At 42.3% G+C, this 27,117-nt stretch overlaps 1 protein-coding gene across 7 annotated transcripts in view; it reads right to left on the bottom strand.

Moving 5' to 3' along the window:
• The window catches only part of PLD5 (phospholipase D family member 5), a 215,323-nt gene that overhangs the window by 66,260 nt on the left and 121,946 nt on the right, over nt 1–27,117 (bottom strand). For all 7 annotated transcript variants that reach the window (XM_045184584.2, XM_024576041.3, XM_045184587.3 and 4 more), the window contains exon 4: nt 13,260–13,371. In XM_045184584.2, coding sequence (XP_045040519.1) covers nt 13,260–13,371 — 112 coding nt within the window. The remainder of the gene's footprint in view (nt 1–13,259; nt 13,372–27,117) is intronic.

Below are 27,117 nucleotides of genomic sequence, written 5' to 3'. Positions count from 1 at the left end.
AAGGGCTTCACATATATTATCCTCTAATTCCTACAACTCCTCCATGAGAGTACTCCGTTTTCCTTTACTTCCTGTGCCAATTTATTAGGTAGTTTTCAAGGTATTCGTCTATTTCATCTAAGTTTTCCAACTGATGGGTGCACAGTTGTTTGTAATGTCCTGTTACGACATCGCTGATGTCTCTAATATCTGCGTGCTGATTTTTTCATTCCCGATATTGCTAGGTTTTGTTTTCTCCCTTTCTCTTGACCACTTTCCTCAGTAATTTATGAAATTATTAATCTTCTCAAAAATCAGCTTTTGGTTTTGTTGAGTTTCCCTATGTTGTTTTCGTTTTTCGTTTCATCAAGTGTTGCTCTTATGTTTAATATTTTGTCCTTTTTCCTTGCTTGGGGTTAACAATTTTTCACACACCATGAAAAACTTTATTCATATTCACACGGTATGAAAACTGCACCAAAAAACCCCCTTCCAATTAATTACCTTTTTTAAAACACAGCAATTGAATTTTATCACAGACAGAAAGGGAATTTATTCCCATGCCATAAAACTTCTGGAACAACAGTCCTGAAACATGATTTCAGTGGCCCAGGCCCTACAGGGCAATTTTCTTCAAATGGCGGCTTAAGTGGTCGCTTTTCAGCTTTTCTTCTTTTCTAAAACATGCACTTAAGACTACAATTTTCCTTCTATGCACTACTTTATCTGCATTCTACATATTTTGATATACTGTGATGATAGAATTTTTAAAGTTACTTATCTTCACTGTAATTTTGGGTTGACCCGCCATTACTTGGAACAAGTTATAAAATGCTTCTTTTCCCGCCATGGAGATTTTCTAGTTATCTTTTTGTTACTCGTTTCTAACTTAATTTCACTGTCGCCAAAGAACACAGTCCTTATGATTCCAATGCTCTGAAATGTGTTAAAAGATTTACTCTGTGACTCAGCATAGGGTTTATTTAGATAAAAATCCCACTCCGTTCCTCTTGAAAAGAATGCATATTCTGCATTTGTAAGTTGTAGTGCCCTGGAGAGGTTATGTAGGTCAAGTTTATTAACTGTTCGAATCCCCCGATCGGTACTGACTTTTTTATATGGTGGCACAATTCATTACTTAGGGGTTGCGTTCAAATGTTCACGATTATAAACTTGTCTCCTTTTCGTTGTGCCAGTTTTCAGTTCTTGTCATTTGGGGATGTTTTGGGGTCTACATAAAAATTAGCATAGTTGTATCTTCCCATTGTATTGACTTCTTGATCATTATGGAATGGCCATCTTTATCTGTGATAATTCTTCTTGTATGAAAAGGCCATTTTGTAATTAGTAGAGTTTTATTAATTTTCCTTTGGTTAATATTACATGTAAGATATTTTTCATTCCTTTTGAAATGAATACTTTTCATACTTTCTGTGTCTTAATACACAAAGCAGGTCTCTTGTAAGCAGCATATATGTTTGTGTGTGTGTATATATATATGAGTATATATAAGTATATATATATGTGTGTGTATATATATGTATATATATAAGTGTGTGTGTGTGTGTGTGTGTATATAGCTGATGAGTTTTGTCTTTCAGTAGGAGAATTCAGACAACTTACATTTAGTATAATTAGTAACCTATTTGGATTTAAAACATCATCTTGCACTTAGTTTTCAATTTATCCAACCTGCTCTTTTAGTGACCATACTAAACTGTTTCCTTGACACCTTAGAGATCACCCTAAATTGACAATTTTGCAACATCCCGCACCATGCAAAGACCCTGCATGTTTTAACTCCATTCTCTCCCTCTTACTATTTGTGCTGTCAATTCTACATGTACTTTAATCCCCCGAAGACATTACTATTGTTTTGTATGGCCAGCATCCACTTATACTCGCCCACATCTTTATCCTTTCCGATGTTTTTCATTCCTCCCTTCTCCTTTTGCTTACATCTAGAATAATTTTCCTTCGGACTAAAAAATTGACACTATTTTTTACAAGTCTTCTGCAAATAAATCCTTTGAATTTCCGCTTGTATAAAAATACCTCTATTCTGCCTTCGGTTTTGAAGGTCAAGGTTGCTGGGTATAGAATTTAAGGGTGGCAATTATTTTCTTTCAGCCATTGCAGGTGTCTCAGCGGGGTCTTCAGGCCCCATAAGTTCTGCTGAAAAGACGCTTACCAGCTTTGCTGTTTTTTCTGTGGATGCCATATGTCCTTTTTCTCCCAGTGTTTTGAAAACTGTTTTTCTCCTTATCTTTGATTTCCATCCGTTTTTCCATAACATAGTTAGGTATGTTTATCTTTGTGTTTATCTTTCTTGGTGTTTGTAGAATGCCTCGGTGTCTTTTGTTAGTTTTGAAGGTGATGGGTGGTATCTCTTCAAATATTCATCTCATCCTCCCTTTCCCATAGTCCTCGAATGCCCATGATCCTGGTGTTAGACTCCTTAACCATGTTCCCCATTTTTCTTTTGCTCTTTTTTTCATTTTTTATATTTTTTCTCTGTGATACACCTCTGTAGATATGTTCTACTGGCCAACAATTCACTAATCCTCTCTTCTGTTGTGTCCAATTTTAATAAACCTTACTATGAAATTTTAAATTGTGGCTTTTGTATTTCTCAGTCCCAGGTTCTCCATGTGATTTTTTAAAACTGTAGTTCTCTGGTGAAATTCTCCATTCCGTTATTCCGTTTCCCTGAACACACCAACTAGAGCGATGTCAAAGTCCATCCCCAGTGTCCGGATCTCTGTCGATTTGCTTCTCACATCCTGTCTTCGTGCGTGGCTCTCAGTTAGGTGTCGCTCTGCCTGGGCATGTCTGGTAATTTCTGATGGAATGATAGACTTCGTATTGAAAAAATTCCAATTTTTGTCTCCTCAGTCCAGTGATACTCAGGCAAAGGTCAGGACTCGGCTTTCTATTTGACTCACAAGACAAGTTGGCAGTGAATACAGAGCTCATCCTAATGGCTTTTCCTTCTCTCACATCTCGGCCCCACAAGGACCCGATGGCTTAATTGCTCCTAATACATTCAAATAGCTTTCTTTTGTTTGACTGTATTTTCTCTGCAGGAGGGTTAGCCTGAAACAAGCTATTCTGTCAAAGTCCTTCTCAGCGATTCTAAGGTCATTAATTCATTTTCAGTCCCCTTATTGGGAGGCTGTTTTATGTCTTACACTTCCAGTACCTCGGGGCTGGAAAGTAGAGTAAGAGTTCTCTTTAATCCCTTTCGTCACTTCCAAACTATGTTTCCTTCATCTTTCAAAATCCCAAGCTACATTAAAATTCATGCCTTCTGGCTGTATTCCCCATTACTATCCCTTGCTCAGCCTTCTGGTTCTCTATCATTCAAGACTCTAGTTAATTGCTTTCTCTACCGCTCACCACCACCTCTGTAGGATTGTCAATGATAAAGTCAACCACATGGGTAACTCAACACTCTAGTCCCTTAGCTACTTTGTCTTTACACCTCCACTGATCATTTTCTCCTTTTCTCTTCAGTAACCCGTTCCCATAGCATCCTCGACTTTGTTATTACCAGTAAATGTACATTTAAAGTGTTGATTTTAAGGCTCACGGTTTCTTTTCTTTATTTTATTATGTATTTATTTTTAGAGAGAGGGCAAGGGAGGGAGAAAGAGGGGAAGAGAAACATCCATGTGTGGTTGCCTCTCGTGCCTCCCCTGCTGGGGACCTGGCCTGCAACCCAGGCATGGGCCCTGACAGGGAATCAAGCCAGCAATCCCTTGGTTTGCAGGCTGGCACTCAATCCACGGAGCCACACCAGCCAGGGCTAAGGCTCACAGCTTCTGACTTCTGCTTTCTCTCCTCCCAGCTCACTTGCATTGCGGTCCCACTGGGACATTGCTAAGGTTTGCAAATCACTGACCTTACAACTTCTTCAATGTCCGTCACACAGCCCTGGTGGGTCCTTCCCTCCTGATCAAGTTTGCATTTCATGGCCATTGCTCTGTAACGTTTTCCTAGGAAAATCTTTAACTCTGGTGAATGCAACCTTTTGCCTTCCCTACACTTTTAGTAGAACAGCTAAAGGTTGCTGGAGAAAAATCTCCCAATCATGGTGCTGCATTTCGACTTAAAATTATGATCACAAGCCTCTAATAGACAATCACCGCTGGGAAACAATCCTTTTCATTTCCCTACTAAGTTTGATTTCTCTCTCCCCCTATTGCTACCTCTCCATTGCTGTGTTCCTCTTCATAGCAAAACGTCTGCAATGAGTTATCCATACTTGTCTCCAATTCTTCCCTAACCAATCATTTTTCAATCCCTGTCAATCTGGCTGATGATGCCCCGGTTCAATTCACCAAAGAACACTATGCTGCCAAATCCAACGGCCCCTCCTCGACTCTTAGCTAACTTTACTCCTTAGGGAAGTAAGACAAACCTTTCTCTCCTGCCTTCTGCCTCACTGTTCCTCCTCTCAGTCTCTCTTGCCAGTTTCTCCATTTCTATAAAGGCTCTAAGTGTTAGAAAGCCCTGGGCTTGGTCCTGGGCCCCTTTCTATAGCTCTGTTTGCTCCTGTGAGAATCTCATTCAGTTCGGTGGCTTAAATCCCATCTCTACACTGACAGTTCCCCAAATCATATCTGAGGGCTTGACTCTTCTTTGAGCTTGACTCATAGGAGGGGGTCAGACCTAAATTAATCTCTCTATGTGCATCATTAATAAGCACAAATCAGAGTTTACTGTGCTCAAAATAGAGCTCTTCATTTTCCCCAAATGCCAGCCCATTTATCCTATTATCTTTCTTGTCTCCATAAATGATAGCATCTTCTAATCAATCAGTTGCTCAGACTAAAACCCTGGGGGTAATTCTTGATTTCTTTCTTTTTCTTAACTCCATCCCCACAGCCAATACCTTATCAAAGTCTGCCAGTTCTCTCTCTAAAACATATTTATTTTCTCTACCTTCACTGGCCCCAGTCACCTTTATCTCTTGCCTGGGGGTAACTCAACAGCCCATTAACTGGTTTCCCTGCCTCAGTTCCCCTCCAACCCATTCTCCACGCAATAACCAAAAAAATCTTTCAAAAATCCAAATCAGATCAAGTTATTTCCATCAGTGCCTCGTCAGTGGTATATTGTAAGGACACAATAAATATTTGTTAAAAGACAGAATGAATGAATAAATGGATGATTGAAAATGATAGATGGGGATCTATCTGCTCACGGTCCAGAGCTTGAATTGAAACCTGAGTCTCTTACTTCAACAGGATATGCACCTTTACCTAGGACCGGGCGTGATGCCAGCTCCTTCTCTGCAGCAAGTGTTGCTGAGAACAAACAACCGTGCTTTGCCAAAGATCAAAACAGAGCTTGTAAAATAGCTCTATTTTATGCATAGTGGTACCACAATCAAATTTCGTAGAGTTTTTTCATTTCATTTAATTCTGAAGGCAAAAGAGGTAAACTGAAGAGGGTGAATGGTTTTGTAATTTTCTAAGTTCTCTGCTAAATGTGTAATTTACAAAGATCCAATAATATTGACCAAAATCATATGCATGGGGCATTCTGCCAAGAATTAGCATAACAGACATCTTTTATCACCCACTAACCATGGGGCCTTCGTTCAGCACATGATTTTACCTTTCTATGACTCAGTTAATCTGGAAAATGGAAATAATAACAGCACTCACCTCCTAGGGATGATGGAAGGTTAAAAGTGAATACAGGTAAAGTACATACAACACCACCTGACTATTAGTTGCAACTATTATTAACTACAATTATATTGCAAATGTGCCTAGATTATCTTTTATTTTTTGTGTGGTGAGTGTTTTGATAAATAAAGAGACTTTTAGGAAACCCTATGATTACCCTTAAACTGGAGGTTTTCCAGCAAGTCAACAGTTGAATGTATATCTCGCCCTTTGGTGACTATAGGCAGATTCTGTGTCTCACCTCCCTCTTTTACCGCTTTAAAAATTTGCACCTAGCAAGGAGTCAACACACATGTGATTTCAAAAAATGGCTTCTCAGGCAATTTTAGCTCAGTGAGTAAACAGACTCCTAACACAGTGAAAAGGAGGAAAGGAGGCATCTGGGGCTGCCAAACAGACAGCTTGCTGAGCCACGGCGGTGGATTGGCACATACTGAACACATATGCCAGGGGCCTGCTGGGGACTTACGCGACCTTAAGGACTGGGCTGGAGCGGGGAGCAGGCTCAGGCGGGAAGAGGTAGTTTAAGGAGAGTTTGTAACCAAAGCAGTCAGATAAGAAGGGACCCAGAGTCTGTAGGACTTCTATCTGGAATCTAGAAATGAATGACATTCTCAGTTCCTCCTGAAGTGCCAATAAAATGAGCTGGCTTTTACCTGCTGTCACGGGGACAGAGGGAACATACACACTGGGAGTTAAACTGGAGGACAAAGAAATGCAGGATTCAGGGGGAGATGTTACTATCACAGGAGCCGACTCGCAGTGTCAGAGAGCCAAATTTCCATCTGGTCTGGAAATTCACGTTAGTAAATACGTATTGAGCACTGGTGGCTGGACGTACACAGCAGGGAATTCAATTCAATGCAACCACCCACGTGCCTTCTAGTTCAGTGTACTGTGGAAGGGATGGTGAGGAGAGACGTGGAGTTCTGGGAACTCCTGAGTCAGCTCTTGTCCGTTCTGGGTCTTCTGTGGACGGAGACCTCTCTTTGCCCACAGAATCAGAAGTCAGGTGCACTTAGGGCTTCTTTCTCTGCTCGAAGCTACACAAGTGATTTTAGCCTCTCCCACCATTATTCTGTTTATGACTCAATAGAGCTTTTGCTTTTTAATCTGAAACACCATGATATCATACATCTTCACATCCCAGCTACTTCTTGGATGATGTTTTCGAACAGCAGCTGGTATTTCCATTTTGGGGGTTTAATGTGATGGAGGAAGCATAGGAGCAGCTCTTCCGTGTTCTTCAAAGCTCCCAAATTTTCCAGGCCACTTTCCAAGTCTCACAATGCATGGAGAATGGATGTATTCTCCACTGGAGGTAAAATATTTGCATATTTGACCTGTGATGGAGTGTCAGCCAATGGCTGGGTACAGAATGACTCGGGACAGAGAAAATGCTCACCAAAGCCATTATGCACAACCGTGTGGGAAATCAGGGGCTATCCTCCTGTAGCCTGTAGTTTCATATGATGGTGGGGTCTTCAGCAGGCACTAAAGCTGCCCCCAAAGGACTCATAATGTGGCAGAGGTGATCCCTGATTACGGGGACAGGTGACAGGCATGGAGACAACTAGGAGGCAAAAGAAAGCAGCGTCTAATGAAGCTATAGAATGTGTGACTTGGATTAGATACCGATAGGAATTCATATGCGGGAAAAACTCACTGTAGACTTAAGCTAAGAACAGATTCACCCAACCAAGGGTCAGCTTTGAATGAGTGCAGCTGCAGGTAAGTCTCTTACAGAATAGTGGGCTTAGAGACCACTAAGGGGATGAGTATAACTGGGGTGTGATTTCCACCTGCTATTAGGGAGGAAGGTGTTGGAAGGGATTGTCACCTCTTTTTGGAGAATGGGCTCCTGAAAACTCAGCATAGCTCACCATTCTTCTGAGATTTCCAAGGTCAAGACCTCAGGTTCTCATGAGGCCTTAGTAGGTGGTCCCCCACTGTCTGTTGAATTCGTAGAAACTTCCAAGCCATGAGCAGTACCTGACCAAGACATCTTTCCTCAGGTGTGGTCTCAGTACTAACCAATGAGAATATAAAGCTACAGCTGAATTTCCAAATCAGAATGAGATGAATATACCAAACTCAGAAATTCAAATGGAACCACCGAACCTTAATTAAACTTCCAAATGTTATTGAGTTATTTTACAAACATAAGTTAATCATGTAAAACTACTTAGCTTATGAATGTTTTATCATTACTGATTATACTAGGAGCCTCAAAAATTGTTCCAAGTAAATTTCCATGTTTTAAAAATATGTGTTTATAAATTTTAGAGATAGTGGAAGGAAGAGAGAGAGAGAAACATCAATTGGTTGCCTCCCATATGCACCCCGACTGGGAATCGAACCTGCAGCCTAGGTATGTGCCCTGACCGGGAATTGAACCCCCCAACTTTTGGTGTATGGGACAGCACTCCAACCAAGTGAGCCACCCAGCCAGGGCTCCATGTGGTTGTTTTTTAATAGCACACGGGACACTCCTGCTTTTCAAACTCGAACCACTATAATATTGACTTGAGTCAATTAAGAAAAGAAAAAAATAAGAAGCCTTATGGAGAAGGTTAAGTTCAAAGATAAGCATAATTTGCCTTTGGTGATAAATAAAAGCAGAGTAAATGTGAATCAGAAACTCTCTCAGTAATGTTTTCCCCAAACTGAGTAGAACAGTCTTTACGTAGGCATCATTATAGAAAATTCGCTTAAGGAACCACAGTGGGGTATCAGTTCTCAGGTTAGCAGGTTGGCGGTTGTCTTTCATCAGCTTTGTTTTGTAAATGATTAAAGTCACTCCTCAGCCCTTTGTTGAATGTAACTGCCTCAGATCAAGGGCTGCCTGCTCAGCTCGGTGGGTGTGGGGAGCCGAGCAGTGCGGGTTTCCTGGGGAAAGCAGGAGTCTGGCTTCACAGGGAAGCGCAGACCCGTCCTCAAGCTGGCCAGGATGAGTGACGAACTCCTGCCTCCACGCCCTCCGACTCAGAACCACAGGGTGGGTTTCGCCCCCACTGGTAGATTTAACTCATCCAATATTTGTAAGTGTTGGCATTTTCAGCTGAGCAGCCTTTTAAATGAGAATTTCCCTGGGATACCAGGGGCAGAGATGGGGCTTGCTAAGCAGAGGAACGTGTTCCAGCCCTAGTCGGGCCCAGCACTGTACTGTGGCTCCCCCATCATACAAGTCCTGCTGTGGCTTGTGTCCTCAGGCAGCACCTATGGGGTGAGCTCTCTCCCCCACCCCCATCTCCCTCCTCTCCTTCCAGTCCTTTCTTGACAGCATGTTCCCATCATAAAATGTTTATTTTTGGAAAAATGTTAAAAAAATTCCTGGCATGTGCCAGGTACTGTGTTCAATACTTGATATGGGTTATCTCATTTGTGTTTAGAACAACACGACACAGTAGCTACTATTATCATCCCACTGTAGAAATCGGGAGAGGGAGACTTTGAGAGGTCAAGTAACTCTCAGAAATCACCCACGTGGCAGAGCCTGGAACTCATTCCTACTCCAAAATCTGACTTTAGCCTGCACCCTATGCGTACATTGAAAAGACAACACACACACAACACACACAAATCACCTGTGATCTCCTCACAGAACAGTAAGCCCTAGTAAAACTTAGAGTAGATCTTTTCACATGCATAAAACTAGATTATCTTTGAACGAAGGTGAAACACTACAGTAGCTTTCTGCTGCCTTTCACTTTGCCATGTCATCCGAATGTTTCTTCCATGTCAGGGACTTTGCCCCTGAACTTGATTTCTGGAGGCTGACTGCCGTTCCATCTCGAGGACGTCCCAGTGTTTACACACCCAAGCCCTCTCTATGCTTAGGAAGTGTGCTGCCTGTACAAGTGTGTACAGAATCCTTGCCAACCTAACTGTGAGAGGCCACAGGAGGAAAAGGCCTGAAGATCCCAGGTTGGCTGCGGCAGGAACCCGCCCCCCCAATCCTGTCTCAGCGGAGACTAGCATCACCCGATCACCTGATGGCACAAATCCCCCCGTGATGCACAGCACCTCTGGTCTCGCCGCCTCTTATCCACGTGCTACAGCTATGATCAAAGCACTTCCTGAACTGTGACTGTCTTTGTTTCTATATAGTTAAGTGTTTATTGTGCAGTTACTTTATATTTATTTGTTATTTTACATTTTGTTATATTTTGCATGTAGCCTTCCCTCAGGAGGAACCATACTGAGTTTATGAGTTTCCTTAATTCTACAAAAGCATGCACTTTCGTACTCCCTCAGACCCTTATCCAAGGAGAGCTGAAAAACAGTCAGCCAAAAGGATGATCAGGCAGTCACACAGGAAGGAGTACCTGACTTTTGCTGGGGAAGGAATCATCCCTTAATGCCTTTGCCTAAGCCTGGGCTAATTAGCTTTCGGAATGAATCGAACAGCTGGAACACCTCAGCAAGCTACACGCACTTTTCTAAGTTCCGGTCCCGACCCCATCCTCCAACCTGGCAAACGGCCACAGTAAAAAGCACATTCAAAATAATGTTCCCATCTCTGATTTCCACAGAAGCTTATTAAAGAAACAGAAATGCCAACCAAAGTCGTTTAAATCATGGCAACCCTTCAAAGGCCATTTTTACTATTTTCTATCAGAGGAAAGGTGGTATGTAAATTTCTATGAAAATTAGCATTTACATAACATTTACATTTTCAAAGGCCTGTAGCATCATTTACTGATTAGCATAACATTTGAGAACCATCATAAGCTTTAAGTAAGGGCAATTTCTTTCTGATATAGTTTCTTGGTACAGAGAAAGTGACCCCTCCCCACCCTCCAGGTCTTAATCATGTCAGACCAAACTCCTCAGCTCTCCTAAATCTTCTGATTCTAAATTTAGCAACGTGCCACCCGCCTAAGTCCCTTCCATAGAAATATAGAATGCCCAGTATTACAAAAATGAAGACTCAAGCTGAAATGGGAAAAATCTGAAAGCCGTGCTCTGCGATGCCTCATGCACCCAAAGCGCCAGGCTGTGTGTTCAACAGGCATTAGTCCACTGCCTGCGTGAGCCAGGCATCAAGTCTGCATCTTGCCCTCCCTGAGGTTAAAGCCTAGAAGTGGAACTGTGCACTCGGGGCAGATGCTGCGAAAGAGGGAAGCCCCGGTGGCTGATGGGAGGGGGCCAGTCCCAGACTGAAGGGATGTGGGGGAGAGGTTTCCTGGGAAACCCTGACGAGGGGTTTGGAGTATCTTTTTTTTTTTTTTTTTATCCCACAAGTTGCCAACAGCACTTTATTTCCCTCTTAATTTCATTATTGCTCTAAAAAAAATCAATGTGTCTGCACAGTGGCCATTTTCTCCCAGACTTGCTTCAAGATTTAATCTTTCTGCGGTTTTCTTAATAAAAGCCTTAGTGTCGATTATGATGAGTGATCGACCTATGAATCATCACACACAACACAGCGATTGCCTTTTGTGAGCACTGACAATATTTAATATAAAACTTCTTACTTCCCACTTTTTGCACTCCTCCGAAATGACGGGTCAAAATACTTAGGTTTTTTGTGGCTTTGGGGGGAGGGGCCGCCCCCTCGCCAGTCTGCGTGGCCCTTACTGGGCCCATACCTGCCCTCAGCTTCGCCATTTCCAGGGAAGCCTCGCTCTTCTTTTCCCCCCAGGTTATCTGAATAGCTTCGTGTGCAGTAACTTGCTCACAGCTGAAGCTGCTCGTATCTGTTTTTTGTGGACTATTTCTGGACAAACCTTCCTGGAACTTCGCCAAAAGCCTAGGATTTCTGTCTAAAAATATTAAAAGATAACCTTAAAGCAAGGTCTTCAAATACGGATTTAAAGTTATTTCATAAAAATTATTTCTAAAATCATTGTTATTATTTAATATGTCTCTGTCAGAGGATGAAGTAGAGAAATATGACTGTATTTATTTATACATATATTACTGAAGACATATTCATATATTAATAAAAGCCAGATAGGCCTAGCATCAGTACCTGGGAAATAACTGTGAGAAATTAGGGCCCTGTTCATCGCTCCATGATTATAAAGGAAATAATTTGTTTTCTTATTTTGATAAGAATTTGAGTCTAAGTTATATTAATATATATATGTATATAAGCTTATGATAGTCAAACACTTCCTTTTTGGGAGAAGCAATGACTGTAATGAAGTTTTAATTCATAGTTCACAACAGAATGTAAACCATGCCTTTGTCATAAATTCATTAATAGCAATGTCCCATCGACAGCAGCCAAATCTTCAGCAGCACCTAAGAAAGGCTGTTGCGGCCCCTTGTATCCCTAGTTTTAACTTCGGTTGAGTTAATAAGGTTGAGGAGGAGTCATGGCAAAGAACAGATTTGCGGATGGACAGTCAAGAAGTCACAGAACTCTTCTGCTCCCCAACCCCCCTTTCTAACTCCTCTGCATCCCAGATAATCAGACCCAAAGGACACACAAATAGTTTCCACGAGAACATTTCTCTGCAAATTCTGGTACTCAGAGTTAACCGAATGGGATCCATTTTCAGAAACAGGTCAGCTAACAAAGTTTCAGATAATGGGAACCCAATTGCATATTTTTTGAACAGAAAAAGTAATAATACATTCCTGATCCAAGCGGATTGCATCTATCAATGCACTAAACTGGGTGTGTTTTAAGTCTTTCAAAAATAGCATGCTGCGCTCCAGTAGCGGAGTGAAGCTTTTCAGATCTAGCTGTTTCTCCTAAGTTTTCTTTATTGTCCTATGCATAGAAAAATAATATGCATGGCGGTAAGTACATGTGCCTATAGTAATATAAATGTAATGTTAACATTATATAATTTAATATGTAGGGGAAATGAGCAAAACGCTCAGGATGTTTAAACTGCACCAAGATGACATGTAAGGACATCAGAGGACAGGTCACTACTGAGGCCAAGGCCTTGTCCTGCCCTGGGGACGCCCGGCAACTTGAACATTTTTCACTGGCTCACACGTGCCAATTCCTTTCAGAGGCTTAGTGTTTGGATTATAAATCGGTAAAACTATTTGGAAATGAGAGTTTCGTTAGCAAAGATTACAGCAAAGTCAAGAAAGTGATTTTAGAATTACCGTTTTCACAGGGTTGTGAGCCGTACTGCAAAGGGGCTGATAAACGATGCTCTCTTGTGAATCTTGAAAGTTGTGAATCAGGAAGTTTCCCAGACTCAGACATCTGACTATACCTTTTTGAATTCTATGCAGCAGGAGGACAATTTCCAGTTGATGAGCAAGAGAGAAACAGAATTCCAACATTTGCTCGGACCAGTAAAGTCTCTTCTCTAACCACATCACTGAAGTGCTCAGAGAGGGCAAGATTCTTCTGTCCAGTTACTTATCGTTTAATGGCCGGGGGATTATTTCACATACACTAATATGCACCACTATTAAAAATCCTAGTAGTATTGATTGATTAGTTCTTTCATCTATAGGCTTTACTCAGACTATTTTCCAAAGGAGAAAGAAGAAGCATACTAAGTGAAAAGTATTAGTTATCAAGAAATTATATGTTAAATGAATTAAAGGTACCCTAACAGAATACCCGGTGGTAGAGTAGCATATCAACCTTGGCCTTACCCTTTAATTTCAAGGCTTCTAATACCTTTGAATCAGCTGTTACATCACTCACTAGCTTGATTTCAATATTTTGCGAAGTCAGTTGGAGCAACTTTTCGAAAAGACGTTGACCCTAGAAAAAATATTCAGAGACAAAGAAAGTCAGAAAATCAAAACGGATGCTACTTTAAATAAGCATAAATATACATATTAAAAATTAAAACCATTCAAATTTTAAAAGGAAAGCACTTCAGCAATTGGTATTCTTGCAAATTCTCTCCGAGTTTATATGGAGTAGTAACACGAACACAGATAACAGTGTGTTATATTTTTTTGAGTACTGCATCGTGCAATTCAATAATCACTGTAGTAATAATTTCAATGCTGCAGTGCAAATTTCCCCTTGTTTTACTGTTTCAAGAACTCTGAGGTTTTCTACACAAGAAGAGACAGCAGAGAATATTAAACAGTGGTGTTTGGGCCCCGAGAGACTGGATTCCAGCTAGTTTCCCAGCTTACAAATGGTTTTCTTAATCGCACTAATCTCCAGGTTCTTCCCTCAGTAACATGTAGACATTTGTACTCACTGGAAAAGGTTTTTTGTGAGAATTAAAGGCATTAGTAGTAGGTAAGTATCCTTTAAGTGTTAGCTCTTAGGGGAGAACCACAGCTACTTATCAGTGATTTGTCTGAATGTACCATCTTGTTTAAAATGCGTTTTATTGAATTCAATTAACGTTCTGCCTAGCAATCTATAATTATTAGCACAGCCTAAAAATAACTGAAATAAAACAAAGTAAAAAAGATTTTTGAGAAAGCATTTTAACAGGCATATAAATGTCATGGTGAGTTCTAGTCTCAGGGAGAGCCTGGGGAGTGGAGTGCACAGTCACTACCTGACCTCAGGTGGGTGGACTGCAACATCGTCCCGTTCATTTTCCCATGTGTGATTATATGGACTCCCTCTCCCGATCACTAAAGGGACCTGGTTTCCTTTTCTCGATTTCTCAGTACTTTTGTTATTCAGCTATAAACTCACATACCTTCCGGGGCCAGACTGGCAAAGAAGGCTTTGGTCTTAATGGTCCCTAAGTGGCAAAGTGTTATCTTCCTTGATAAGAATGGACTGTTGATAGGGATTGTATAGAAAGGATTTGGGGACTGAGAAGAAGGAATGGAGGAATGGGGAGGAAGAGCAGTGATTCCTGCAATTCAGTCTTAGCAAAGAGAGAAGCCCAAGACGAAAACCTTAAAGCTTTGGAGCATGCAGGAAAACAAAAGGGTGATAAGGACGACAGATAAACTGAAGCATAGAACACGTGACTAACAGATGCACTGGAAGAGAAAAAGAGGCAAGAGGAATCAGTATGCCAATAACAGAAGAGTAATTGTTTAACTTGAAGAAAGACCTGCAGCTACATGTTGTAAAGATGCTTGAAGAGGGAGGCAAGTGGAATGTGGAAAGACACACTTAGGCACATTCTGTAAAATGACTCAACAGCAAGGACAGAAAGAAATTCTTACAAACTTCCGGCCAAAACCAAACCAAAACAAAACAGTTACCTATCACGGAAAGTGGAGCAGACTGGCACAGAGCAAACCATCTGTAACACTAAGTCAATTCAGGCTACGGAAGAAAAGGCTGAAGCTCCGTCAAGGATTTTACTTGCTGGGGTGAAAGAAATACTTGCAGATACATACAGATTCAGAGACTATATTACCTACGTAACCAGTATGAGGAATATTTTCAAGGACGGACTGTAACCAAACAGTAAATAACACGAACACCATCAAGGAGGATGAAGGGGCGAAGACACGAGTGATGAGCAATACAGAATGCAGATGTGATTGACGCACCTGCTAGATAAAGATTCTGGAAACGGAAGAGACACAGTGCAGGGGGAAGTCTACTGAGAATCTACTATGTGCATCCTCAGCAGGGGTGCTCTTACCTTGAAGGAGCTGAGAACTGGTTCTTGTGTGTGTGTGTGTGTGTGTGTGTTTGCATGTGTGTGTGAATTACTACTTTTATGACTAAAACACACTTATACATCCAGCAAATGTGCACTATATCTGTAGTATTAAAATTTCACAGGAGGCAAGTTTAGGGGAAAAAAAATCTAATAAAACTCCTTAATCAGGTGGTAATGAGAAGAAGGTTGAGAAACACTCATCTATAACCAACGGGATGAAGAATCTCAGTAAACATCAGGATAAGAGTTGGGGAGGACTCGAATGTACCACATGGGGAAAAGCAGGCCATCAGTACGCAATGACACAATTTACGGAGCTATGACAGTTATGAATTAGCGTGCACCAGACGGCACGCCAGCTAAACACGTACAGCAAAAGTTAACAGAAATGTAACTCAAACACCAACACAATACAGTCATTTTAAATACGTCTCTCAAATCTGGGCCAATCTAATAGAAAATAGATGAGGATATATGAAAATTAAATAATACTATCCATAAATTTGATTTTAATGTATAGATTTCTATAGATTCTATAGGTCAAACCCCTCAAAGCAATCTTTAGCTGTCTGTGGAACATGCCATTCAGAAAACCTGAGCCGAAGGTAAAACGAGGTATTCTACAGGCATTGTTCTCTGCCCACAAGCCAACAAAATGAGCAGCAGACCATTAACATGTAACTCACAAAACAAAGCTTAGCTCCTTGAAGAATGAAAAACTCACTCTTACATTATCCTAAAATCAAAGGGAAAAAAGTGAATTTTTGTATTCTCTAGAAACCTATGAATAAGCGAACACTTCATTGCAAAGCCATGAAATGAAGCAGTATCTTGTGTCAGAGAGAAGTTCACAACTGTAAATGTCTTCAGTATTATAAAAAAATGTACCATAAAGTCACAGTCACCACATTAATCTGGCAGAGGCACAGGCACGGAGAGATAAAAAAGGACTTAATAGAGAATCCAGAAATGGTGCAAATGTGATGTCTATCAACAACAAAAGTGCTATTTTAATTTAGTCTGGAAACATATAAAGTGGTTGAATCGGGCCCATGTGGAAGGACCCCTCTATCATACCACATAAAACGATATATGTTCTCAGGCAGAATAAGGACATACCAATACCTTAGAGAAAATCTAGGCGACCACGTGAACAGTCTCAGGGTGGGGAAAACCTTATCAAACTGTAGGAGGTTAAATGACGGCCCCCAAAGATGCGGGACCTAGCCTGAAGCAGCTAGATGATACCTTATTGGAATAGGATCTTTGCAGATGTGGTTAAAGATTTTGAGATGAGGAGATGATCCTGGATTACCTATCCAGGTGGACCCTACACGAATCACTGTGTACTTAACAAGAGGCAGGGGCAATGAGACAGAGAGCAGAGGGGTGAAGGTGCTGGCCTTGAAGAATGGAGTGACACAGCCACAAGCCGGGGGATGCCAGCAGAGGGGGATGCCTTCCCAGAGGCGGGAAGGAGCAAGACCTGCACCCTCCCCTGGAGCCTCCGGAGGGGAGCGCAGCCTGGCTGACAACTTCGTTTCGGTCCAGTGAACCTGACCTCAGACTCCTGCCCCCTAGGACTGCGAGAGAATAAACTTGTGTGTTGTAAGCCACAGTCTGTATGAACGTGTTACAGTGGCCACAGGAAATGAATACACAAGCTAGCTATGTTGTAGCAATAAAAAATAATACAGAAATATTGAATTATAATAGTTTAAAGAAATATGTAGCAAAAAATACCACAAGTGAATGAAGACCAGTAAAATTTGGAATATTTGCTGTGCAAATGAGAAATGGGTTAATAACTGGACTCTACAAAAATATATCAGAAACTAATAAGCAAAGGTCAATAACCCAATCAAATGTGGACAACGTATGAGAGTAGGCGTGCCAAAGAAAGGCAAGCCTATGTGGCTGAGACATAAAGAGATGCTTTATGCCTCAGGGAGACATACAGGGAGGCTCCCAGGTAGTCAAGGGAGGCTCAGAGCAAAGCAATAAACAAGTCTCTTTTGTACACGGAGAGACTGGAAAAAATTTATGAGTGGCAACATTTATTCTTGTCAGTAATTTGGGAAGAGGGTACTCTCACATATCCCACTCAGGAATCCACACCTCAAAATCAATCCTGAAGAAACACAGGCACCCAAACGTGTGTGTGTATGTATTTATGATTACATGATCACGGAAAAATGCAGACTATATCTCGGGTATACTATTAGTCTACGTATAGATCCTTACATCTATTCGTATATGTGTGTGTAAAATTTCAGTGATAAAAAGGACACGTGGCTGATTAATCATATTAAATATTTAATGATACAGTCACAAGAAAACAAGGATTTGTTTTAAGCCATTGGGTCCTTTTGAAGCAATACACTTGCCGTGACTTTTGTTTTTAAATTTAGGGCTTAAGAGACAAGACCGTACATGCATAAATCGCCTCTTGACTTAGTTTGCTAGTTTGTTTATTTAACCAACTAGTTGAATTATCTATAAGGTTGATTTCTTACCTACTTACATTTACTAAAATTTGTGTTTGTAGGATACACAGAGTTTACCCGGGATATAAACATCAATGTATTATTTCCTTGTGTATCTGTCAGTGTCAACTTTTATTTATACACACAGCACAGTGTCTTTTAAGCAAATTCATTCAAGTCATTTGTTTTTTAAGCCAATTCACGCAACACACTCACTGGATGCCTGCTGCGTGCTGGAGATAAATGACAAAGTAGCAAATACAGCCCAATGTGTCAGATGCCAGGGTGGAGGACGTACAGGGTTAGGGAGACGTGACGGGGGCACCATAGCCCAGCCCAAGGCACTCAGGGCAAGTCTCCCAAAGGAAGGGAGGAAAGAAAGGATGTTCCTGGTAGAGACCTGTGACGCGCACGACAGAGAGGTGAGTAGGCTTGCGTAAGCCAGGGTGAGGAGTTTGGACCTCATTCGGAAAGCAGAGTGGACTTCCTCAGGATGCTGGACAGGGAAGGACACAATCGAGTTTTTGCACTAGAAAGAAAAAGAAACCCTCTGCCTGCAGATGGGAGAAGACATGATACAGAGCAAGACTGGAGGCTGCATGAGAAGGTTGGTGAGAGATGGGGCCTGCGAGTAGTGTCAATGGCGATCCAATCATTGGAAGGATCTCGGGTGTTTATGAGATGGCACAGCAACAGCTTGGGCTTGAGAGAGACAGTGGAGTTGGGGATGGTGGCCAGAGTCCCAGCAGCTCTCGGGGACCTAACTGTGGAATATGGGATTTCTCATCTGAAGCCAGAAGATGGTGGCTGTTACACCAGTTCACAAATGTCCTGAGCTCATGGACCAATCCCCGCTCAGGAACCTGGTTTGGGAATGTGAGCAACAAGGAGTGCCTGCTGGATGCCAGCAGAGACTGTCTGCTCTGTGGGGTACAGGCTGCCAGGTTCCATCCTATGAAGGGATTTAATTATTCTGAACAAGTAATCATCAAGGTCTTGCCTAATGATGGTTACCACAATTATGCACCCCGTAGGTATGAACATATCCATCCCTGTCAGGGGCAGACGAAGAGAGACAAGTAAGCTCATCATGGCGATAATGACCCAGGAAATAGCAAGGAATTCCTACCAGGAGCAGCGTGTTTGTACAATAACAGGGCCCTCAGCAGCTGGTTTCCTACAGTAGCTAGAAAGTAGCCCTTGGTTTGCTCCAGCGCTTACCCTGGCTGCAGAGAGCAGGCCAGCAACTGGATCTTGGCAAGGCCACTTAGCAGTGTCTGGAGGCATGTGGATGGCACAGCCAATCAGCACTCCTGCTGCAGAGGAAGGGGCTGCGACGGGGCACGGGAGCACACCAGCACGTGCCAGACACTCAGCTCTTCCATGGTGTCTGTTTCAAGCGGGCACATGGCTCCTCACCGAGCGGAGACAGAATTCCCTCACACCCTGTCTCCCCATGATGACCCAGCTTCCCTAGGGAGCAACCAAGAGGGGGCTCCCCATTCTCCCTGGAAATCCCACTGTCTTAAGAAAGTGGCTCAGACTCCTCAGCCCTCTACTTCTGGGCAAATGAGCCAAAAGAGAAAAATGCTGTGCACAGAGATATTTCATGCAGCAGAGTTTATTGAGACACAGGAAAAAAATGAAATAGCATAAATGTTTAATAATAGAGAAATTTAATGTAGTGCATCGGCTGTTTTGTACATTACGCAGCCAGGTTAAATAATGTACCAGTGTCTCTAATAACACTGAAAGGCGATTATGGTGTAGTGTTAAGTTCAAAATTAAGATATACCTTTCTTTATCGACTATAAGCGTATGTATGTAATTCTACATAAAATGTCAAACTATTAGAACATTCTGTTGTAGTCATATAGATGATTGTTTCTCTCTTCCATTTCTCTGTAGTTTCCAAATCTTCTATAGTGAGAAACTATTACTATTATTATGAGAAAAGAAATCCAACCTATTCTTTTAAAAAGAAAGTTCCAAAACCATAAATTGACCTTGGAGAAATTGAAAATACAGACATGAAGACCTAGAGAGACAACAACCAACCATACAGGCAAACAACTTTAAAGCGGAGTCATTATTCAATCCAACTAACTGGGAAGACTGTCTGGGTTCATCACTCATTCACGTCTACGTGATTGGATTTAGGGGAATTAAAGAGGTTACACTCCTGCTAATCATAGTGCTTATGAGTTTATATCAGAGTGATGATTTCCCCTGGAAGTATATTGGGAAGTGAGCAAGAGCATAATTAGAGTTGCTCAACAGATGGGGAAATGGAAGCGTGGAGATGCAGCAGCCATGTACCAAGAAAGAACCGCGCGCAGGGAGGGCTGGAGTTCACAGGAGCAGAGCTCAGCTGAGCAGCCAAGCCAGAGGCCACCCGCCCCCGCATCCCGCAGGCTCCGCCCTCCCGCTGTGCTCTCACCAGGGCCTTCTACGCCCTCCCCCACTACACTCCGGGCAGAGGAGGGTAGGGACCACACTTAGTTGATTTTGTCTCCCCAGCAACAGACCAGCACCTTCATAAATATTTATTCCATAAAGGCACGTTCAAAATGACTCCGTAGCCACATTTCAAAAGGGCGAATGCTAATTTATAAGCATTTGCTGAGTGTTGATTTTGTAGAACAGGGGAAAAGATGCTATTTTAAAAGAAGGGGACACTCTTTCTACGAGGTTATGTAATTTTCACGCTGACACTGCACCAGTTTTACTGAAATAATATTTAGCCTGGAGAGGAGAAGGCCGAAGAGAAATCTGTTTCAAATCCACAAGCTGTCCCTTCTCTTCCTGGCCATGGGCCAGACAATAAACCTACAAGAATTAATAGGACACAGGCCCTAGAGTCCAGGAATATGCAGAACATCCAAATCCTAGCTGCTGCCCTTTCACACCATCGCTGAGAGAACAGTAGGAATAAGCAGGATTAAACTGAAACAGGTAAAATCAGGTTGACAAACTGGATGGGGGAGGGGGGTTAACTTGGCCCTTGTCTTGAAATCTATAAAAATCAAACGACGTTTATGTAGACTGGACTGGTTTAGGGCAGTGAGTCTCAATCCTGGCTGCGTCATGGATCCCCAAGCCCTCTTTTAAAAAGAATCAAAGCCTGAGCCCTTCTCCAAATATTCTGCTTTAACTGGTCTGGGGCGGGGCCGGCATCTGTACGTTTCAGTAGTTCCCAGGATGCTGGCAGCCATGGCTGAAAACTGCTCAGCTGGGAGAGGAAGGTTAAGAATCTACCTAAAAAACGTGCCCACTTTTCTCTCTCTCCTTTTTTTTTTTTAACCTAAACCCCTTAAAAGAACTTGAATTAGTCCTCTACGTAGAATGATCTTAACCTCCTGTAATAGAAGTTGCGATCTTAATGGACAGCTGAAAGTTATTCCCACTCTGAGGGCATAGAAAGATGACATGAAAACAGCAATCTTCTTTCATGAGCTCCAGGATTTGTTGTTTTATAAACATGAACTGATCACATTTACAAAGCAGTCAAACAAGGCGGGCATTATCACACCTGTTTTCTAGATGAGGAAAGTGAGGATCCAGCAGGGTTGTGACATTTGCCTAAAGTGACCCCAGCTGCTAAGCCGTTGGTTATGTCGGACGTGCAGCCCTATGCCCTACGCTGTAATGCGTGCTTCCTGAATAATGCTGCAGTTGGCTTTCTCTGCAAAACCAAGCTCTGCGCCCTGAAAAGAAACAGAATAACCAATTCTAAACCGATTCAAACCACAACAGAGCGGTAGTATAGATCCTAATTATGTTTTCATTCATTTACTTTTCTCTACGCCCTGTAAAAAACATGTAAAATGTCCTGCTTCCTCTGGCTGCTTCCCTACAACCTACTGATTCTCATAGGCTCAAGAAATGTCAATTATTGAAAAGATTCAGTCTCCATCAACTGTGTTTCATTTTGCGAGGCAAAATGAAAAGCAGGAACTGCTGTAATTTTATTTTTTCTGGATTGCAAAAAAAATTCAGTAACAAAAGGCCTTCTAATGAAATAGTTCATGATCAGGCTGCAATTGGATTTTTCTGGATTCCAGAAATACCCCTGTGTTGTAAAGTAGATACTGATTGTTTGCATGAAACCTCTTTCAGGAGCCTTGGAGAGGGAATAGAGGCTCTCTATTCCCATCTTGGGACGGCGGGAATGGGAATGGAAGGAACAGTGGGCTCAGGGGAACATTGAAGATGGAGAAAATGATGAGGATGGGGAGTGAGACCTGCCGAATGTGTGAACTCCAGACTGAGGGCTTCCTGAGGATGGGTAAGAGGCATGATTGGTTGAAATATAAAGTGATCAGAATAGAAACTGTTAATATCATTTATGAACAAATCCTAAAGATGGCTACGAACCAAACACAACGAAGAAAAGGCTTATAATTTAGGTGACACAAAAGTTCTTGTCTGTTGGTTAATCTACAGTGATAGGGTCAGGTAGGAAGAACATGGCAAGTCGGGAATGAGTGGGCTCCCAGACAGAGCCTGGAGACCGGAGTCACACGTGGAGGCAGGGTGTATCTCACCAACATCAAGGTGAGATCTCTGAATGCCACCTGGTCAGAGGGATCTTCAATTAAAAAAACACCACCACCAAGGAAGAAAAAACAACCAGCCAACCAACCACCAAAGTCAGTAGTGGCTGTAGGTTCAAGAAAACCATGTTTTTCTTATATAGTCAAGTTTCAAGATGTCGATTGTTCAGAGGGGTCTTCCTCTCATGGACATCAAATTCAAATCCTCATCGAATACACCCTGGTGTTGTAGGGGTTTGTTTTTTAAATTAAATTATCCTGTTCTAAGAGCAAACATGTCATAATCTTGCCAGATGACAAATGTGATGGTCAATTGTATGTGTCAACCTGACTGGGCTGAGATGCCCACATAGCTGGTCACATGTCTCTGGGTGTGTCTGTGAGGGTGTCTGCTGGAGAGATTGGCATCTGAGCCTGAGGACCAAGTACAGGAGATGCCCTCACCAGCGCGGGCAGGCATCACCCAACCCTGAGAGTCTGAACAGAACAAAAGGCAGAGGAAAGGCGAATTTGCTCTCTGCCTGAGCTGGGTCATCCATCTTCTCCTGCCCTTGGCTGGATGCTCCTGGTTCTTGGCACTCAGGCTCAAACCTGGACTTATATCATCAGCTCTCTGGTCCTCAGGCCTTCAGGCTCATGCTGAATTACACCACTGGCCTTCCCAGATGTCCAGCTTCCAGATGGCCGCTCGTGGGAATTCTCAGCCTCCATACGTAAACCAATTCTTATAATCAATCTCCACATACTCTCTATCTTTACCTACATCTGTATCTATCCAATTGGCAAGCACGGCTCACTGTAGTCCAATAACTACCTGACTTAGCATGAATTCATCTCTCTAAGATTCAGTTGCTGCAGCTTATTTGTCATTTTATTTGGTTCCTACAGTGAACTCAGAGAGAATGTGGTGTTTTTTTTTACCCAATGAATTAGGTAACTTTACTAATAAGTCTTCATCCAGTGGTATTTTCTGGCTTTTCCTGAACAGTCCTGACTTTATAAATTTGCGTCATTTTATCCCATAAATTAACAATCAAGTTGTCCTAGAAATTTCAGTCTTTCAGGGTCTAAACTCATCATGAGACAGAAAGAAACAAAACTTGTTGCCTGGCCATGTAGTTTGATAAATTTGAGAATATGGTTCCTGTGGAATGGACTGTATGCCTCACCAGTCCTGAACGTGGCTGCGGTACAGAGGGAAGTTCCTGCCCACTTTCTTTCTGCACAGCAAGGAACAAACGCAGAGCTTACCCAGAGTGAGGCAGGAAAGACAAGATGAGGTTTTCGGGGTGGGAGTTACAACAGCAACTCTTGCCCTGGCCAGTGTGGCTCAGTTGGTCAAGTGTCATCCCATAAACCAAGCCCAGGATGCAGGTTCAGTCCCTTGTTGGGGCACTTGGGGCGAGTACAAGAGGCAACTGATCAACGTTTCTCTCCCTCTCTCTTTCTCCCTTTCCATCTCTCTAAAGTCAGTTAAGCATGTCCTCAGGTGAGGATAAAAAAATACCCAGTATCTCTTTGGAAACACAGATTAAAAATGCATTTTTAATGTATGTGTCTGTTTCTCTGAAAATGAAAAAAGAAAAAGCAGGCATTCATCATTCTGTTAATAACGACTATCGCTCACTCTTATGAAATTGTTTCTTGCCTAGAGAGGACAGAGATGTCATGTGCCACGTTTATTTGTATCTTTTTTCTGCTGAGCTGGGGCCTGCCTGTAACTGGTTGTGCTGTTCCTCGGTGCGTTTTGCTTACAGCGGCATTATAATAAGTGGAAGGGCCCTTTTTCGGTTACAGCTCCTGTTTATTTATGTGCCACGTCTGGTTTCCATTTAGGGTTTTTCAGGTTCTGCTGATTTAGAAGTAAATGCCGTGTTTGACTATTCTAGTGTCCCAAATAAAAATATTTTCTTTAAAAATATCTGTGAATCTGAGCCAATTTTCTTGACACCAGAACATCTTAAAGAAAATTTAAATTAGCTCACTTGAATGATTAGGGTGTGAATTTTTTTCCTGGCTCTTTTTTTTTTTTTTTTGGTCCAACAAGCCAACCCCAGGACTGTCTGCCAAATTTACAAGTGAAAATAACAATGTGCTTACAGGTCCAAATATTGGGTACCCCAAATTTAGCATTTTGAGTAGTGTCTTGAATTTCCTATTCCAGTTGAAAGATAATATCAGGAAAAATTTAGATCAAATAGGCTTTCGGCAAGTACCTTCTTTTTTAGAAATGGTAAAACTCGGTGGCCTTAAGAGAACAGGACGTGGGGTTCTTACACTGCACCCACAGAGAAAAAGTTGGCAGCAGGGGCCTGTTTTCCTTTCTCCATATTTGCATGACTATCTCCCCACCGTCATCATGAGAGGGGAAGAGGGAGTGGAATCAGGCTCTTTAAAAATAATATTTAAAAACACAAGACATGTGGTATTTAGATAAGTGCCCCCCTGGGCCCTTTCAATTCCAAGCCCTGTTTTGAATTCTGCTCTATAGGGGTTGAGGGGCAGATGAGGGGAGATGCACAATGAAGTAAATCAGGCACTAGGTACTCTCTATTCTGCATGCTTGCTCTCTCTTGAAGGTCCACGGTCATGCCTGGTGAGGCATTTAGACCCGTGAGGACCAAATGGCTGGGATTCCCCAGTAACAGTCACTTTGCTCCCAAAGGACTAGAGGAAGAAGAGGGCACTCACTATCTTGCTGAGCTACAGACCCTCCAAACATTGCTCTAAACCTCACTCCTTCACATTGTTTGCCATTCCCGTGGGCCATGGTTGTGGGGACCAAGAACAGGTGGGGGGACAGGGCCTCACAGCCTGCTTGCATCCATTTAGTTTGCCGCAGGTAGAGCCCCTCTATTCTCATGTCTGCAAGTGAAGATCTCTCCCTGTGAAGAGTCGAAGAGAAATTAGGCTGAAGACTCTACAGAAAACCCACTGGTTTGAAACGGTAAAGGAGTCAAGTCTGGAAACATTCCCTGTTTCCAGAGTTAGGAAGAACTAATGTGCACTGGGCTGGATTTCACAACTGCTATGGGCTCATGACTGACGTGTGCTCTCATTTCTCCTCTTCTGAACGGAAGCATCTAGTATAGTTACCTTACCCTGTTCCACCGTTGGATGGTGGGAGTATGTCATGTGTCTTATACAGGTTCACAGGTTTCCAAACCAAGAGAAACCCACAGGAGGAGCCTCCTCCAGATCCAAACCTGATGCAGACAGAGATATCCCGGACCTTGAGCCTTTGCTGTCGCGGGATGAAAGTTGGGGGGCAGGTGAGCGCCTTCGTGGAAGAGTCATGGATTGCCATGGCCACAGTGCGCTGCAGCACCTAATTTCTAAAGACTCCTGCCAACAATTCTGCTCATTCCCATCTTGGATTTGTGACTTGCTTTGACGAACAGAATAGGGTAGAAGTAACTGCGATTCCAAAGTCCAGGTCTTAAGGAGCCTCAGAGTTTCTGCTTCTGCCCTTTTAAGGTACAACTATTCTATAAAGAATTGTGGGCTAGTTTACTGAACGATGAGAGACATGGGCAGAGAGGTCCTGCCAGCCCCCAAGATGGTCCAGCCCCACCTAGGTAAGATGCTGGGTAAGTGAGGAAAGTCACCTTGGCTCCCCGAACCCCAGGCAAGCCACCTCAGCCATCCCACTGCGGTTCAGAGCCAAGTCCTCTCTGCCAAACCCTGCCCAGAATCCTGAACAAATACGTGACCGTTACTTTTTAAGTCACTAAGTTTGGGGATAATATATGCAGCAATAAGTACCTGAAACACCTGCTTAAACAGTAGAGGTGGAAAAGTACGGAACACAATTACAGACTCTTCCCGACCGATGACGGGTGGCCTTAACGGTTTTTGTGGCTTTGCGGTAGTGGGAAAATAATTCCCGTACAACCGTTCTGTTTTTCACTTTCAGCACAGTATTTAACAAGTCGCATGAGATAGTCAATACTTTATTATAAAGTAGGCTACGTGTTAGATAATCTCGCCCAACTGCAGGCTAAAGTAAGTGTTCTTCGCTTGCTTAATGTAGGCTGGGCTGAACTATGCTGACTGGTAGGTTAGATGAGTTTTCGGCTGATAGTGTTTTCAATTTATGATGGGTTTTTTTGGAAGGTAACCCCATCTTAAGTCAAGGAAGATCTGAAGTGAATTTACTCAGTTCTCTAGTATAGCCTCTGTGGGCGTTTGTTTGTTTTTGCCTGTTTTCTAATATATTTTTACTTTAAAATAGTATAGTCGAATAACAGATTTCAAGGCACCAATGAGATCACTGTTACAGGAACACCTTGGAGATACCGCAAGTTTACTGCTATTGCTGAGTATCACAATAAAGCAGGAAGCAGGTCCTAGTCTTTCTGCTGGTCACTCTAATTTGTAAAAATGCAACATGTGTAAAGCACAATAAAAATGAGGTATGCCTCTATAGGCTTAAAGACATCCCATTTTGTGTACAAAGAGACAAAACATTTCATCCTTGACCTGTACAGGTCACTGAATTATAGGTCCCCTGCTTGGAAAGAACAGCCTGGATAGCTCAGGGCTATCACGGTCACACCGACATCAAGGCTAACACCCTAAAGATGATGGGAAGAATTTTCTCATCTCCAGGACATTTCAGTTAGAAAGTATTTAAATCACTTAGTCAGTTTCCTAAAGGTGGTTTTTGTAATTAGAACTAGCACCTTTCTTTTTCCTATTCACCAAATATGACCGAGTCAAGAATATACAACTAATTAAAAAGCATACATTGCCAGTTATAAAAACAGTCACAGGGATGTAAAGTACAGCACAGGGAAAACGGTCAATAGTGGTGTCAGAAGGGAACTAGACTTAATGGTGTGATCACTTCAGAGGTTACATA

This window comes from Desmodus rotundus, chromosome 10, assembly GCF_022682495.2.
Source record: "Desmodus rotundus isolate HL8 chromosome 10, HLdesRot8A.1, whole genome shotgun sequence".
Classification (NCBI taxonomy): Eukaryota; Metazoa; Chordata; class Mammalia; order Chiroptera; family Phyllostomidae; genus Desmodus; species Desmodus rotundus.
The sequence above is the reverse complement of the archived record's forward strand: the minus strand, read 5'-3'. Positions and strand labels throughout refer to the sequence as shown.